Source organism: Zootoca vivipara, chromosome 6 (assembly GCF_965207765.1).
Source record: "Zootoca vivipara chromosome 6, rZooViv2.hap1.1, whole genome shotgun sequence".
Taxonomy (NCBI): Eukaryota; Metazoa; Chordata; class Lepidosauria; order Squamata; family Lacertidae; genus Zootoca; species Zootoca vivipara.
The window spans coordinates 91,644,955-91,663,083 of record NC_142589.1 but is presented as its reverse complement, the minus strand read 5'-3'; the positions used below and the strand labels follow the sequence as shown (position 1 = coordinate 91,663,083).

Genomic DNA, 18,129 nt, shown 5'->3' with positions numbered 1-18,129 from the left:
GAAGAAGTTGTTTCAGCACCAGCTTGCTGCAATTGCCATAGCTTTATAGTTTGGGTGTATAGGACCCAGACTAAAGCCCTGCCTCATGGCTGCTGAAGCCAACTGGTTAAAGGGCTTCTATCCTTTGGAGATAGGGCTGCTTCTTTCTAGGTGGTGGGGCCGTGGACTCTCTGATTCCTTGGAGGAATTAGTAGCCCGTTCCTCTGACAACCTCGGGGAGATAGGGGCAGAATCTGGTGCTGATGGCTCTCCCCAGAGGAGTGGGTCTCTGATGACTGCCCAGAAAAACTCGACACCAGGGCTTGAGTTCAAATCCTTCTCTTCCTCTGAAGTCTCCAGCAGTTCAGGGTTGGGATAGCCCTGGCCAGTGTAGAAGAGGGTGGGCATATTGTAACCTTCTGCTTCTATTGCAGTCTAAGTTTTACATTCATCCTTTTAGCAGTTGTGTCATTCTGCTGGCTCATGTTGAGCTTGTCATCAACCTGAGTGAGTGTTGAGTAACTGCTTCTCTCTCTCCCCCCCCTCTCTCTGATTGGCAGCCTGCCACATCTTGGAGTGTTGTGACGGGCTGGCGCAGAGTGTCATCAATACTGTGGGGCAAGCTTTCGAGCTCCGGTTTAAGCAATATCTCCACAGCCCCGCCAAGACTATGGGGCTGCAGGATAGGTAGGTATTTCAGAATTCGTACCTCTCCGGGGCAATTCTCCAGCAACGATAAAAATTGCATATTGACACCAGTTGTGCATGAAAAGGAATATATGAATTAAAATAGCATGAAATATGCATTACAGTAAGGGGGGAGGCAATGAAATTTCAAACGCTGTCAAAACACTTCATAAGGACTTTAAAAACATCTCTGTGCAATTCATGAAGAGATGTGGAAATGGGGCAAACCGAACCAGTTTAGGAGGAAAAATGAGGAACTGAAAAAAATTGAAGCTGGAAGGTTCAGGGCAGAGAAAAGAAAGGATTCTGTTGGTGCAACAGATAGTTTAAACTATGGAACTCGCTGCTGCAGGAGCCACCAATGGCCACCAACTAAGATGGCTTTGAAAGAGAAGAGGTTCTTAAACTAAAATGGGCAGGTTCACCCATCTGTACTTTGATGGCAGTTCAGTTCCACCATTGCTGGAATGAGATAAATAAAAGATGTCCAGCTTTGTAGTTCAGGTGGAATCCCATTGGTCGCTTGTTGTGTCACATGACCCCCTCCCCTCCCCTCCCAATTTATCTTCCTGGCCAGGACAATGGGAACGGAAGATTCTGCTTGGGGAGAGGATGAGGAAGCCTTGGAGCACGACTATTACAACAGCATCCCAGGAAAGGAGCCGCCCATTGGTGGGCTGGTGGACTCCCGCCTTCAGCACAGCCCCTCCCTGAGCCACGCCCATTCCCAGCTCTCCTGCGCCGGTCATTTCAGCCAGGTGACCACCAATTGCCCTTTGCAAGTATTTGTAAAATGCAACCGCCTCCTTCTGAAACTGGACATTCCACATTTTTGGGGACAGGCGTGTGAATGCCACCTTTGAGCAATGGCCTCACGAGATGAGAACCTTTGTAATCTTGATAGAACCCACCTTTGGGGCCTCCCAGCCAAGCATGACATCTGTCATTCTCCCCCACCCCCCAATCTTCTGCTCTGTAGGTTGCATCTCTGGCCAGGAGAGACCACAGCGCTCACTCCAACTTGAACTGGGAATCCGACGCTCACGGTAACTCATCCCCACTTATTCCTCTTTCTGATTCAAGCTCTCCAAGTGCTGCTACTCCTATATGCAAAAGGGACCCATAGAGAGAGATGGAGGGAGGGAGAGAGAACAGGGGTCGGCAAACTAAGGCCCGCGGGCCAGATCAGGCCCAATTGCCTTCAGGATCCAGCCCTTGGACTGTCCGTGGATCGGCGTGGGGATTCTGTTCGTTCGGGCTGTGCCATTCCCCCCCCCCTGCGCCATTCCATTCCCCCCACCTTCCTCTCTCACATTGTGGCAGCGCCTCCTCCCTCCTGGCTTCTCCCCACCCTGCCTAGAGGAGGAAGGAGGCTGGGCTGAGCTGGCTGAGCGCCAGTTTAAGCAGTCCCTCTCTGGAACCAGCCCTTTCGCACCGCTCATCGTCCCTCTGCCACCACCGCCACCCTGGTGCTCATTGCAGTAGTCCAAGCGGGAGATAACCAGAGCATGCACCACTCTGGTGAGACAGTCTGCGGGCAGGGAGGGTCTCATCCTGCGTACCAGATGGAGCTGCCCTGGACACAGAATTAACCTGCGCCTCCATGGACAGTGGCGAGTCCAAAATGACCACCAGGCTGCGCACCTGGTCCTTCAGGGACACACTTACCCCATTCAGGACCAGGGAGTCCTTATGGCGAGCTGCTAGACAACACAGTGTGGTTGTTTCTTCCAGGCCAGAGCTGTGACGGGTACGTCCAGGCAGATGGAAAGCCCCTGGGCTCCCAAGACTATGAAGAGCACATGTATGTGAACACCCAGAGCCTGGACAACTGGGAGGCAGATGCTGGGGTGCACCGAGCGGCTGACGAGAGCCCCACAAAGGACCTCTTTGATATGAGTAAGAAAGTGGGGGGTGGGCGATGGAGCAGGTGGCGAGGGCTGCCTCTCGCTCTGCTTCTCCTTTCAAAAGTTGCCTCTGCAAACACTGGCAGGACGGAACCTGACAGAAGTGCATCACTCCCACCTGGCAGAGTCGAGCGATAATTTTTATTAATATCTCCTTCCCACACTGAATGGTGCTCGGGGCGAGTTGCGTAAGCAGGGGGAGAGAAAACAAACACAACAGAAAGTGAGTTTGATGAGGGGAGCTTTCATGAGAGTTTAGTTTGTGGCAAGGAAAGGTTCTGGCACCATTCCTCTTCCCGCCCCGCCCCCCTCTTCATTTTCTTGTTCTCCTCTTTTCCCTCTCTTTCTTGTCTTTTCAATTCTATTAGTTCTAGATATAATTCTATTGTACAATCGTACCTTGGATCCCGAACACCTTGCGAGTCAAATGTTTTGGCTCCTGAACACCACAAACCCAGAAGTGACTGTTCCGGTTTGTGAACGTTCTTTGGAACCCGAACGTCCGACACGACTTCCGCTGCTTCCGATTGGCTGCAGGAGCTTACTGCAGCCAACCGGAAACCGCACTTTGGTTTCCGAACATTTTGGAAGTCGAATGGACTTCCAGAACAGATTCCGTTCGACTTCTGAAGTATGACTGTATTGTGAAAATTTTGCAGGGATTCTGGCTCCATTCCCTCCCTGACTTTCTGCGCTCAACATGGATGGGGCAGTTGTCGAATTTAGGCCAAGTGCCTGAATTCTGCACCGAGAAAACCCTTCCTCTTAGCACATTTCTCTTTCGTCCTGAGTTCAAGTGTCTTCAAAGCCCACGACACCTTTGTTAAAGGCTGTTCTCCAACTGGAGAACTCGCAGGCCAGTGTTTCCCAGTTGTTGGTGTTTATACTACTTTTTTTAAAGATTTGCCTTGAGAGAGTCTTTAAACCTCTTTTGTTGACTGCCAACATCACGTATTCCATTTTAAAGTTCGGAAAAGAGTAGTGGCTTTGGAAGAGGATAATCAGGCATCTGGACAACATGAGCAGTCCAACGAAGCTGATGTTGAAGAATCATCGCTTCGACACTCAGGATCTTTGCTTCTTCCAGGACACTGGCATCAGTTCGCCTGTCTTCCCAAGTGATGTGTAATGTATTTCGGAGACACCGTTGATGGAATCAGTACTCCAGTACCCAGCTAAATGTGCCAATGGTCTGACACAGTGTTAGGTGACTTTCTATGCTCCTAAGGACAATGACCATAACCCCCCCCATAGCAGGTGGGCTCCAGATTTGACAGCAACAGCAAAGAGTCTGAGATGGCAGGTGTGGCTTCAGCACCACGGACAGCACTAAGATAGAGATGTGGCCAGTCTAGAACAGGCATCCCCAAACTTCGGCCCTCCAGATGTTTTGGACTACAATTCCCATCATCCCTGACCACTGGTCCTGTTAGCTAGGGGTCATGAGAGTTGTAGGCCAAAACATCTGGAGGACCGCAGTTTGGGGATGCCTGGTCTAGAACTAGAATGGGGTGTGAAAACTAGCCTGCTAGTTCATTGCTCCACCCACTTTCGCCTCTGCTCCCACCCACCGCTGACAAGTGGAACGCGGTCCTTGACTCCCTGTCCTTGATTGAGTTGACCTCAGCCTTTTGGTTTCTCCCAGGGCCATTTGAGGACGCTCTGAAGCTTCACGAATCCATGTCTGCTTGCGGCGTGGGTGTCAGCGGCAGCAGCCCGCCAATTGAGGACCAGTGGCCCAGCCCACCCACCCGGAAGGCGCCCATCGCCCCCACGGAGGAGCAACTGAAGCAGGAGCCCTGGTACCGCGGGAAGCTGAGCCGGAGGGACGCGGAGAAGCTGCTGCAGGTGGATGGGGATTTCCTGGTCAGGGACAGCGTCACCAACCCGGGACAATACGTCCTGACCGGGATGCAAAGCGGGCAGCCCAAGCACTTGCTCCTGGTGGACCCGGAAGGCGTGGTAAGCAGCTGGACCTCAAAGAGGCTGGGTTTGCAGCAATGGGTAGCTGGACACTGAGGCACCCATTGGTCTCAGTGGGTCTCCTCTGAGCCTGACGTACCCCCTGAGTGTAGGTTGCTGCTCTGCAGATGGGAGGGAAAATGCACTTTGCACATGCCTAGTGGTACTTTATTTAAAATATGTACAGTGGTACCTCGGTTTATGAACACAATTGGTTCCGGAAGTCTGTTCATAAACTGAAGCGTTCATAAACTGAAGCGAACTTTCCCATTGAAAGTAATGGAAAGTGGATTAATCCGTTCCAGACGGTCCGCGGAGTAACCGTTCATAAACTGAAGCGAACTTTCCCATTGAAAGTAATGGAAGGTGGATTAATCCGTTCCAGACGGGTCTGCGGAGTACTTAAACTGAAGCGTTCATAAACAGAAACATGGGTGTAATTGCTTCCGGAAGTCTGTTCATAAACTGAAGCGTTCATAAACTGAAGCGAACTTTCCCATTAAAAGTAATGGAAAGTGAATTAATCCGTTCCAGATGGGTCCACAGCGTTCATAAACTGAAAATTCATAAACCGAGTGTTAGGTTAGAGCCGATAACTAATGAGGCTCAGCTGTCGGACTTGGCTGATAGCCCGGAACTGGAAGGGAGGCTTGCTTTGATAAAGGAACTGGCTGGGAGGGGTGAGCAAATGGCAGAAATAACTCAAACCTCAGAAGAGAGTTTGTCCGAGTCTGGTCCTAGTTCTTTAAAGTTACAGGAACGTAGGAGGGGAGGGTTACAGGATAAGAGGAAATGGCAATTACAGAGAGAGAGGCAGAGGGCGTTGTTCGAGCGTAGGAATAAAAGGAGGTGGACTCACGCTAGAGAGCTAGATGAGTCATCATCTGATTAACTAGTGGTCTTGAGCAGGAAGTTGCAGTCTTTCTTGTGGTTACTTGCCTTTGTTTTGACTATTTGGAATAAAACTCACTATTTACACACAGACTGTGTGCTAGCCATTGCTGTTGCTCACAGCATGACTCATCTAACTTGCTGCTGAAGGGGAAGCATGTGGATTTAAGCAAGAATGGAAGAAAAGGGGAAGCAGCAACCGGCTGGGGATTTATCAGTCGGCGCAACAGCAATGGAGATGAAGTTAGAAGATAATACTGAAGCTCTCTGGGCAGAGAACCAAGAGTTGAAGGCAAGATTAGCACGGCTGGAAGGAGTGACCTCAGAACAAGCAAGACAACTCTCTGACTTATCTGGCAGGCAAGTGGCAAAGAATTTTGTTCCCCTTCCCCCACGTTTTAGTGGGAGCGGTGCAGAGTATGATTCATTTCGGGCTTCCTGCTTGTATTATTTAAGGCTTAAGGGAGAAGAATACAGAGATGATGATGCCAGAGTGGCCCTGGTGGTGGGGCTTTTAGAAGGGAAGGCGCGGCAGTGTATTGCCCCTTACCTAATGTCTAATGACCGAGTGCTCACCAACTTATCAGCCTTCTTGAAGCTTCTGGATAGCATGTTCAGGAATCCTGCACAAGAAGCAGAGTGGGAACAGGAGTTCTTGAGCCTTAAGCAAGGAAAGGGAACTGTAGCACAGTTCTGGTCCTCTTTTGTGAGACTTGCTAGACAACTAGGCTGGGAAGGAAAGGCCTTGGTTGGATTGTTTAAGGCGGGACTCAGTGAAGAGATTCGGGTGGAGTTGGCAAAAAATCCTGGGTTGAAGACCTTGGAAGAGGTGGCACAAGTCGCCTTGCAACTAGACCTGAGGTTCCAATCGCTGGACAGGTTGCGTAGGGGCCAAGGAAGGTCAGAGAGCCGCAGGACATTTGTGCCCTTAGAGCTGCCGGATTCACGAAGGGTGGAGGAAGAAGCACCCATGCAACGTAGTTCTATCAGAAGGGGTACAACACCTAGTATTACACACGCTGAGAGAGAGAGAAGGTGGAGAGATCGGTTGTGCCTTATCTGCGGCTCCCCCAATCACATGGCTCGTCAGTGTACTGTAGGAAGAAACCGAGGTGCGCTGTCTGGCACAAATGTAACAACACCTGGAGAGGGCATAGTGGAGCAGTCGGGAAACGAGATGACCCAGCCCGTTCTGGAGGCCTCGGGTTGGGGGAAAAGAGACCCAAAGGGCTTCCACCTGGACCGATCTTACCAGTAATTACAGCATTCGCAATGCTACGACTCCCAGATGGAAGGGGCGAGCGTGTGGAAGTTCTTATTGATTCTGGAGCCTCGACTGATTTTATAGACATGGACTTGGTGAGCAGGTTGGGAATAGAGACACAGTCATTGGAAGAACCTTTAGAAGTTAGAACAATTGATGGTAGAGTGTTGCTGTCTGGCTGTGTGTCAGAGGCCACAATGCCAATTGGTCTAGAACTGCCGGGACACCGAGAGGTCATTGCATTCCATATCACCAGGTTGAACTCCTACCCCGTGGTTTTGGGGATGAGTTGGCTATCCCGTCATGATCCGATGATCTCCTGGGGCCAGAGATCGATGACCTTTTCGTCAGTGTATTGCCGACTACATTGTTTGGGAATCAGGGCGGAGAAGAATGGTGAGGCCAATGGTACGCCAGACTGTGGTCCGCTCACTGGGGAAGAGAGACAAATACCCCCACAGTATAAGTCTTTTAGAGACGTATTCTGCGAGAAGGAGGCAGATCGGTTACCACCGCATCGCCAGTACGATTGCAAAATAGATCTGGTGCCAGGGGCTGAGATACCCGCCAGCCGTATCTACGCTATGTCAGAAGTGGAGTTGGCAGAACTGAGGGAGTTCCTGCGAAAAAATTTGGAACGGGGTTTCATACGGCCTACCAAGACTCCGGGAGGAGCTCCAATTTTCTTTGTGGATAAGAAGAACACTTCTGAGAAAAGACTTGTAGTTGATTACAGGAAGATCAACCAGCGCATGATTCCCAGTCGTTACCCGTTGCCACGAATTGGGGATTTGCTGGAAAGATTACGGTCGGCTAAAATTTTTACAAAACTGGACTTGAGGGGGGCATATAATTTGATACGAGTAAGAGAGGGAGATGAATGGAAGACGGCCTTTAACACCAGGTACGGCACATTTGAATATCTTGTCATGCCGTTTGGACTACAGTCGGGCACGGCCACCTTTCAGGCATTTATTAATTACGTGTTGTCCGACTTGTTGGATCGTTCGGTCCTTGCTTATTTAGATGACCTATTAATCTACTCGGAGAGTCTGGAAGAACACGTACAACATGTGAAGGAAGTGTTAGAGCGTCTAAGAGAACATCGATTGTACGCTAAGTTGGAGAAATGCCACTTTCACGTAACAGAAGTGGAGTTCTTAGGCTATAGAATCACCCCAGAGGGGGTGCACATGGATCCAGCAAAGGTTCAGGCAGTAGTGTCATGGCAAAGACCCAAGACTCGAAAAGATGTACAAAGATTCTTGGGGTTTGCCAATTACTATCGGAAGTTTATACCAAGGTACTCAGGCCTTACAGCACCGATAACAGATTGTTTGAAAGGCAAAAAGGCGTTTAAATGGACTGAGGAAGCCCAAAGGGCGTTTGAGAGACTTAAGAACTTGTTTGTGGAGGAAAGATACTTGGCTCATCCAGACCCGTACAAGCCGATGGTCGTGGAAACCGATGCTTCGGACAAAGCCATTGGGGCGGTGCTTCTCCAGGAAGATGACAAAGGGGAACTGAGACCATGTGCCTTTCACTCAAGGAAATTAAACTCGTCAGAACAAAATTATACTATATGGGAGAGAGAGTTGTTGGCAATAAAGGATGCTCTACAAACTTGGCGGCATTTCTTGGAAGGGGCGCAGCATCAGGTGGAGGTACGCACTGATCATAAAAACCTAGAGTACTGGCAGACGGCTCGTCAATTGAACCAACGACAGATTAGGTGGGCGCAATTCTTTGCCAGGTTCAATTTCCGGATTAAGTATGTGTCTAGTGCTCAGAACCAGCGGGCGGACGCATTGTCCCGAAAACCGGAGTATTCCGAAATAGAGACCGGGTTAGAACGGAGATTGATCCTGAGCCCCGAACAACTGCAGCTAGCAACAATGACGGCATTAGAACGGTCAGACTTTCTCCAACAAACGCAGAAGGATGGGTTCGCTCAAGAGAAGAGGAAGGCAATACGTAAGGGGGAAGTCCAAGGGAAGGAGTTTACTGAGAGAGGAGGGCTGCTGTACAAGGGGGAAGCTCTCTATGTGCCAGAGGGAGAGCTTCGTGCGAGGGTGCTGAGACAATGCCATGACAGTCCAACAGCAGGACATTTTGGGCAGTGGAAGACAGAACGTCTGGTATCAAGGGATTTTTGGTGGCCACGGATGCAGGAGGAGGTCAAGGAGTATGTCCGGGCATGTGAAGTGTGCCAACGGTCCAAAAGACCTCGCGAAACACCAGCCGGGCTACTTCAACCACTGCCCACACCACAAGCACCGTGGGAAGGCATTGCTATGGACTTTATCACTGATTTGCCCGAGTCGCAGAAACAGACAGTGGTTTGGGTGGTAGTAGATCTGTTCTCCAAGATGGCACACTTTGTTCCTTGCAAGAAATTACCGTCGGCACAGGAGACCGCGCAACTCTTCATAGAACATGTGTTCAAATTGCATGGATTGCCGCAGAAGATTGTGTCTGATAGGGGAACGCAGTTTACCTCCCAGTTTTGGAGGAGACTGATGCAATTGCTGAAGGTGGAGGTGTGCCTCTCATCGGCTCGGCATCCTCAGACAAATGGAGAGGCCGAACGGACGAACGCGACGTTGCAACAGTACCTACGTTGTTACGTGAATTATCAACAGGATGACTGGGTTGGGAAACTAGCGTTGGCTGAGTTTGCTTATAATAATGCTGTGCACGCTTCTACACAGCAGACGCCATTTTTTGTCTGCCATGGGCGACATCCACGGGTGTTTCCAGGTCAGGGAGATGGACTGGCAGTGCCTGCAGCTGAACAGTTCGCAGAAGAAATGGAAGCGTTGCACAGTATTCTGCGAGAACAGCTAGAAAAAGCGAAGGCTCTGTATAAGGCAGAAGCTGATAAACACCGGCAAGTGGGCAAGGAGATAAGGGTAGGGGACCAAGTTTGGCTATCCACTAAAGATTGGCCGAGCAAGGGACGTTGTAAGAAGTTACTGCCGCAACGGGTAGGGCCATTCGAAGTGTTGGAACAAATAAATCCTGTTTCATATAAGTTACGTTTACCGACTTCAATGAAGATGTATCCGGTGTTCCATCGGTCACTCTTATCGCCAGTAACGCCAAGACACCGGTATCAGAAGAGGAAGGAGCCACCACCTTTGCCCATCTGGGTGGAGGGTGAACCGGAATATGAAGTGGTTCAGCTATTGGACTCTCGTAGAAGGGGCAGGGGGGTACAGTATTTGGTGGCTTGGAAAGGGTACGGACCAGAGGAGAACTCATGGGTGAATGCGAGTGATATACATGCATCTAGGCTGCAGAGAGAGTTTCACCATAGGTACCCTAATAAACCCAAACCCCGGGGTTGGGTAGAGGAGCAGGCAGAACAGGCAGACTGGGAAGCTGAAGTGAATGGTGGGTTTGAAGAGGAGGAAGAAGTAGAAGAGTCGCAACCGGGTTGCAGTTATTGGGGAAGTGAAGAGGGAGAATGGTGGGAGGTATCTCATAACGCCCCAAGTAAGGAAGTGCGGAGGCGGGAGGAAGGAGAGGAGGCCCCTAGAGGGGGGGATGATGTTAGGTTAGAGCCGATAACTAATGAGGCTCAGCTGTCGGACTTGGCTGATAGCCCGGAACTGGAAGGGAGGCTTGCTTTGATAAAGGAACTGGCTGGGAGGGGTGAGCAAATGGCAGAAATAACTCAAACCTCAGAAGAGAGTTTGTCCGAGTCTGGTCCTAGTTCTTTAAAGTTACAGGAACGTAGGAGGGGAGGGTTACAGGATAAGAGGAAATGGCAATTACAGAGAGAGAGGCAGAGGGCGTTGTTCGAGCGTAGGAATAAAAGGAGGTGGACTCACGCTAGAGAGCTAGATGAGTCATCATCTGATTAACTAGTGGTCTTGAGCAGGAAGTTGCAGTCTTTCTTGTGGTTACTTGCCTTTGTTTTGACTATTTGGAATAAAACTCACTATTTACACACAGACTGTGTGCTAGCCATTGCTGTTGCTCACACCGAGGTGTTCATAAACCGAGGTTCCACTGTATTTTATTTAAGTCATTTGTATACAGTGGTACCTCGGGTTACAAACACGATCCGTTCCGGGTCGCAGTTCATAACCTGAAAAGTTCATAACCTGAAAAGGGCCTGAACCACGGTTTTACGCATGCGCAAAGCGCTATTTTTGCTATTATCGCGCTTTGCACATGCGCAAATGTGCGCGGTGAAAATACTTCCGGGTTTGCGAAGTTCGTAACCCGGGTTGTTCGTAACCCGAGGTGTTCGCAACCCGAGCTACGACTGTACCGCCTTTTATATAAATATATCCCAGGGCAGTTCACAATAAGAACACGACCATGCTGTTTAAATAATACTGGACATATACACAGCCCTAAAGCATTTTTTCAAATTCACCATGACACCAGTGCCCATCCAGAAAGCAGAATTTTGTAACATGATCAAATTCCGGTGCTTAAAATAGAGCTTCATTTGCTCTCAGATTAAAGATCTGTAAATATAGGGATGCATGCAGTGTTGTTCTTACACAGAGTAGACCCACTGAAGCGAATGAACACAGCGGACTTAGATTCATTAATTTCCATGGTCTGCTCCGAGTAGGACTTTCTTTATTTCTTTCTTAAAATCTATACACAAAGGTGGTTTACTAAAAAAAGATATTAACCTTTCAAACTTTAATAACATCTGCCGGGGGAGGGGGCAGGGAGGATAAAACAATAAGATTACCAATAAGAAGAATTAACAACAGGAATTCAAAACTTATTTTAAAAGACTAAAATCAGATTAAAGCTCACATAAACTTTCGAAATGTTTGGATACATAATGGAGAGGACCAAACTAGTGACCTGTTCCTTTAAGGAAGGGCGTGGCCACAGGTGGGAGGGGACTATGTTGGATGTGGCTAAATGAGCAGGGGGTGGAGCCTCAAGCCTGATTCTACCCATGCTTGCAAGATCTATGTGCTTGCGCTCTGTTTCTCCCATGGGCTAAGATTAAGCCTCCTGCTTTCCCCACCTGTTTCCTTCAGGTGAGGACAAAGGATGCCTTGTTCGAGAGCATCAGCCACCTGATAAACTACCACCTGCAGAACGAACAGCCCATTGTCGCCGCCGAAAGCGAGCTCCACCTGCGGCAGGCGGTAAGGTGGAAACAGTGACGTGGGCGGGTGAGTACCCTGCCACTGCAGCCCTCCCTCTGCTCTAGTGGCATGATCGGTGGCTTGTGGAACTGACTGCCACAAGATGGGGGGATGTGCCATGAGCAGCTACGACTTCAAATAATGCTAAAGTTAAACAAGGTCGTGCAACTCCATATGGAAGAGGCTTACGTATAACCCTAAGGCAAGGGAGATATGGGGAACCTCTGGCCCTCAGCACCTTTCAGAACTCTCCCCAGGCTACATCTCTCACTGGCCTCGCTTCACACCCTCCTTGGAATCCTGACACCGCCTCATATTTATTTGTGAAGTATTTTCTCTCTCTCCAAGGAGCTCAGATTTGCTGTCTCCAAACACCCCGCAGCCCGGTTCATCTTTTTGTTTGTTTGTGTATATTTGGGGGATAGAGGCCGGTCCCCCAAGGCAGCTCTGAAAGGATCGGGACTGCTCCACCATGCATAATGCTCTCCATCTTTTGAGGATTCAGTTACACATTTCTGACTGCCTTGCCCTCAGGTTCTGCCTACTCGATGATATCTTTCTTATTTTCGTTTTTATTTTTGGGCCACTGCCCGTTCTTTTCCAAGGATTTCACGCCACGGCCCGAAAACCACCCCCTTCCCCATTTCCCACTCCTCCATCTTCTTGGCAACGTCTCCCTCTGAAGGACGGCTTGTCAGGTTACCCGTCAGCAGCTGATGGAGCCTTGCTAGGTGGGGGTGGGGAAAGCACAACCTCCCCTCCCTAAATCCCCCCCCCCTCAGCAAATTTGAAATGAGACTCCATCTGCAAAGGAGGCCCCAATAGGTCCTGCAGGGTTTTTTTTTTTTTGAGGTGCTCCCAGAACTTGTGTGACCTGTTTGAGAAGAAACTTTTTAAAGGGAACAGGAGGAAGGGGGTGTAACTTGGTGGCAGAACAGCTGCGTTGCTTGCATGCATGTGGATGGTCCCAGGTTTGATCCTTGGCTTACAGCTGGAGGCTATTTACAGGTAGGTAGCCGTGTTGGTCTGAGTCGAAGCGAAATAAAAAAAAATTCCTTCAGTAGCACTTTAAAGACCAACTAAGTTTTTATTTTGGTATGAGCTTTCGTGTGCATGCACACTTCGTCAGATACACTTGAAACAGCAGAGCCAGACCCTTATGTATATACAGAGGGTGGGGTGGGGGTGGGTGGGAATGGGTGATGGGCTGGTAGGAGTGGTAAACCTGTTGATGGCTGTTAACGACTGCTGATGACTGCAATTGGTCCTGCGGAGGAAAAAGCAAGGGCTGAGGCGCTAAAGAAAGCTTGATCATGCATAATGAGATAAGAATCCAATGTCTTTGTTCATCCCAGGTGGTTCCATGGTTTTAAGCTTGGTAATGAGTTCCAATTCAGAAACCTCTCTTTCCAGTCTGTTTCTGAAATCTTTCTGTAATAAAACAGCTGCTTTGAGATCTTGTATAGAATGTCCTGGGAGATTGAAGTGTTCTCCTGCTGGTTTCTCTGTCTTGTGGTTCCTGATGTCAGATTTATGTCCATTTATCCATTGGCGTAGGGTTTGGCCTGTTGGTCCAATATAGAGAGCTGAAGGGCACTGTTAGCATTTGATGGCATACACAATGTTAGAGTTTACCACTCCTACCAGCCCATCACCCATTCCCACCCCCATCCTCTGTATATACATAGGGTCTGGCTCTTCTGTTTCAAGTGTTCATACCAAAATAAAAACTTAGTTGGTCTTTAAGGTGCTACTGAAGGAATTTTTTTATTTAGCTGGAGGCTATGAAACCCTGGAGAGCCACTGCTGCCAGCCAGTGTAGACAAAACTGATCCTAGGTGGACCCAAGGGTCTGACGCAGTCTGACTCAGCTTCCTATGTTCCTAAACCTGCCCATATTGGTCTGAAAAACCAGCTCTCCAAAGAGAGCTGCCTTGCCTACAAATTTCATCCGTTTCTGCCAAAAGGTTACAGATACACAGCAAGACAGACACCTGAAGCTTCAAAAAGCAAGCTCATCTGGGCTGGATGGATTTATGGCTTGACTCGGTATATGACAGCTTCCTTGTTTTCCTATAATCCGTGCAGCAGGAATACTGCAAGGGCCAGAGAGAGAACTTTGGAGGGCTAGATTCGCCTCTCCATGCCTGAGGTTTCCCCACTCCTGGTATAGGGTCTCTAATACATGGATAATAGCTGAGGGGGGACGGGCGATTGCTTGCAGCCGCGAGCAGGAGATTGTCAGTGGCAATTTGGCGGGTGATTAGTGGCTGCATCAAGGACTCCTGTTGATTGGCTGCTGCTGCTGCTGCTGCTGCTGCAATTTGATGGCTGCTGTCGGCGAGCGGGCAGACGATTGGTGGCTTCGTCGACCAGGCGGGTGCACAATTTTCAGCACCGCCCCCAAAAGCTCAACACCTCTGGGCAACCACCCCATTTTCTTAATTTGGAACCCCCCAAAGTAGGGGTTGTCTTATACACGGGGGGGTGTTTTACATGGGGAAATATGGTCATTGCCATGTGTTTTCATACTTAATTCATTCTGGGGCAATCAGAATAAGATCCACTATTTGACTATTGATTCAAAACCCTAAAATGTATTTTATATAATTGACTTTTTATTTCTATTCTTTGTATATCTCGCATTGTTGTTTCATTGCTATGGCCGGTGGCTGACGCAAATCACCATTCATTCATTCATTCATACTTAATGACCCTGTAAGGAAAATATCGTATTTTTAAAAGGGGGAGGGAGGAAGAAGGCAGAGATGCCTGTATTTGGAGCAGTGCAAAAAACCACCCACTAACAACCACCCCCCTCCCCCGGTCCCTCCTTACTGAAATGTCTTTTCCATTAGGAATCTGGCCCTCTTTGCAGAAGCTGTCCCAGCCTTCCTACCAGCCAGATCCGAGCCTGGAATCCTTGCGTCTAGCTTTGCAGAAGCAACCATCTATTGGCGGAGGAGAGAGAGAGAGATCTGAAGTGGAGTCAGAAACCCTGGATTCTACCTTCATCACCACCTTCCTGACTCTCTCTGGCCCATCACTAGTCTCTCCCAGTCTTTTTAATTCTTTCTAAAGTCGGCGATCTCCTTCTCCTACTTCAGATGTGGGGTGGAAAGCTTTTAATCAGTCTAGAAGGCCTACACTGCAGGGAGGCCTGTGCCCAGCTTTCTAGCAAATCAGCTCAGAGTTGGAAGGTTTCTCGGTTTTCTTTATTTTTTTATTAGAAATAGGGGGGGCAGTGAGCAGGGAGGCAGGAGAGAAGCTAGGCTAGGTCTCCCTTTCTAGATGACAATGGAGATTCTCGATTGAACGGAGAGGCAGCCAAGATGCTTTGGGGGCTCTCTACCTCCGCCTGACTTTGGAATCAACAACAGGCTTTTAAAATATACCTATATAGGGCAATCCAGTTTCAAATCCAGTGACGGGATATTCTTCCCAAACAGCCCAGGATGGAGGCAGTCGGGGAACAACTGTGTGGTTCTCTACCCTCCATTCCTGCAAAGAGCATTCCTGTCTCTGAATTCTGGGGCTTTGCATTTTTTGAGTCTCTGGAACGGAGGGGGGAGAACAGAGCAAATGATCTGGAGATGCTTGCCTGACACTGCCTGGTCCCCCCCCCCTATTGACATTGGGGCTCCTTTCAGTTAGTGGGAGTTTGGAAGGCTCCACTACCACGGCCAGAAGTGTGTATCTAAAAATTAACTCTCGGGCTGCTTGGGTAATGGTGGGTGAAAATTCCCTCCTGTGCCACCAGGGGGTGCTGTGATGCCAGGGCAGCATTTCAAAGTTGCTTCTCTTTTTCCACTGCAAGAAACAAACAAACCCGCCTTCTCTGGGCATGCCCCACTTGCTTCTCTCTGATCTATCACATTGCTGCCTAGATTTTTATTTATTTATTTAAAGAAGAAACTCATTTTGCCCATTCCCTCCCCAGGAGAATGTCTGCATAACTGTTAGCACATATATGAATAAATACAGCCTATTCTATCACACACAGTTATCCATGGGAGCATTTGATGTCCAGAAAGCATGGGCTGTTTTGAATATGTTTCTAATTAAACACGGAAATGTTTAACGTTGCTCTTAAGTCTTTTTGTTTCCTTGTTTGTTTGATGGCTGTTGTTTTTCCTGCTCAAAAAAAATAAAATAAAAATGTTTTGATGTACACACCATTTAGACATTAACACCCGATCTTCTGAATGTGCCAGATAAATGGAAACTCCTTTCTCAAGAGAAGAAAACTTCTTTCGAGTACAGCGGTACCTTGGTTCTCAAACGCCTTGGTACTCAATCAACTTGGAACCCGAACACTGCAAACCTGGAAGTAAGTGTTCCAGTTTGCGAACTTTTTTTTGGAAGCCGAACACGCTCAGTTTTGAGTGTTACGCTTCCAATTTGAGTGCTACACTTCTGTTTCGAATGTTACGCTGAGGTCTGTTTGTTTTTGCTAGTTATTTTGCATTTTTGCAGGTTTTTTTGTTTTGTTTTTGTGACTTTGTGGAACCCAGTCCAGGTACTGATGTGACTGCAGTACATTGTTTATTGCTTTCATTTTATGGACCAACGGTCTCGTTTGATAGTAAAACTCACGTTACATTGCTGTTTTAGGGGTTGTTTTTAAAAGTCTGGAATGGATTCATCAGTATTGCATTACTTTCTATGGGAAAGCATGCCTTGGTTTTGGAACGCTTTGGTTTTGGAATGGACTTCCAGAACAGATTAAGTTTGAGAACAAAGGTACCACTGTATTACTAAAGTTGGGTGCCTCCCCCCCCCCTCTGCTGAGCAGTGGCAAGAGCCCGGGGGGGGGGGGGTCCCAGGCACTCACCCAGGGCCTGTGGTCCTTTGGAGAATTGAGACACGGCAGAGACTGTCGTAGCTTTCAGAAATATGGTTTATTCACCTATTTACACCTTCAATCTGCATGGAGAAAGCAGGTCTTGATCTAGCACTCTAACCATTGCACCATGCTGCCTGACATTTTAATAAGGCATTCCAGCCAGATTCGGCTACTGCATTGATCATCTACGCCGGCGAATTCCTTGCCACTTGGCCACAAAGGGAGACTCATTCGTAGCTTTCTGAGACGCCCACATCTCTCTTTTATCGTTCTGCCGCTGCTGGATGGCTTCTGCCAAGATAATTGCATCGTCCTCTGGAGTGGAGGCTTCTGACGGCTGCCTGAGATGGTCTCCTTGCCGGTCGGAGCCTTGGAATAACCTTCAGCCAATTACGGCGCTGGGCACTTTGCTGTAGCAGCCTCCTCCTGGCTCCCAGATCTGCCGTGGACACAGATCTTGGAGAGTTTGTCTCTCCTCTGACTGCTGCTCCCTTCCCACCCAACCCTCCGCACTTCGCAGGGTTTTAATTGCCTAGGATTTTTTCCTCTCCTTCCGCCTTGGCAGAGGTCTCTGCTGAAATAAAACAAAGATCAAATTGGTTTGGGAAAGAGGGAATCCAGCTACAAGCAGATGGTGGTGGGGATAAGTTTATGCGTGCTTTTTCAAGATTGTTCCTCTCCTCATTTTTCTACATCTTGCTTAGAAGTGTGTCAACACGAATCCTTCGAACTACCCAGAGATTTTCTTTTTAACGCCGGAGGCAATAATTCAGTATTGCAGTTTTCTCGCTTCTTCTCTGATTTGATTTGCTGCAATCTCGTTCCCTCTCTTCCCTCGCCCCTGCGGCCTTTTCTGGGGAGCTGATGGAATCCCACCCCCTCAATTTACATAAATTCCCTATTATTATTATTATTATTATTATTATTATTATTATTATTATTACGCTTTTGCTCTTCTGCTTGGAGGAGAGAGCAGAGGCTGCCAACGGGAGGGAAGGGGGGGGGCAGGATGGCAAGCGGTAGGGTACCGTTATTATTATTATTATTATTATTATTATTATTATTATTATTATTAATTCAACTTATACACCGCCCTATACCTGGAAGTCTCAGGGTGATTCACAACACGATCACAACATATAAAATCAAACCAAAAGCAATAACCCAATAACCGTCCACCAAAAAAGCCACATTCTAAAAGGGATGTCAATAAGATCAACCAAAGGCCTGGTTTAAAAAGGAACATTTTTGCCTGGGGAGAGCATTCCAAAAACGGGGAGCCACTGCAGAAAAGGCCCTGTTCTTGTGTTGCCACCCTGCAGACCTCTCCAGGAGGAGGCAGGCCCGGCTCGCCCATTGACTCTAGTGGCGCAATGCACCACGGCGCCTGGGCGATCAGGGGGCACTGAGGGGCGCCCCAGCAAGTGGGAGAGCTTCGCGGCGGCCTCCCTTTTCCCTCCA

The 18,129-nt window shown here is 48.6% G+C and overlaps 1 protein-coding gene across 1 annotated transcript in view; it reads left to right on the top strand.

Annotated features, from left to right (window-relative positions):
* Nucleotides 1–15,908, top strand: part of SHC2 (SHC adaptor protein 2) — a 40,545-nt gene extending 24,637 nt beyond the window's left edge. The window contains exons 7-13 of the mRNA XM_060275337.2: nt 540–666; nt 1,244–1,424; nt 1,646–1,712; nt 2,401–2,565; nt 4,219–4,535; nt 11,712–11,849; nt 14,681–15,908. Coding sequence (XP_060131320.1) covers nt 540–666; nt 1,244–1,424; nt 1,646–1,712; nt 2,401–2,565; nt 4,219–4,535; nt 11,712–11,840 — 986 coding nt within the window. The 3' untranslated portion in view covers nt 11,841–11,849; nt 14,681–15,908. The remainder of the gene's footprint in view (nt 1–539; nt 667–1,243; nt 1,425–1,645; nt 1,713–2,400; nt 2,566–4,218; nt 4,536–11,711; nt 11,850–14,680) is intronic.
* The last annotated feature ends 2,221 nt before the right edge of the window (nt 15,909–18,129 follow it).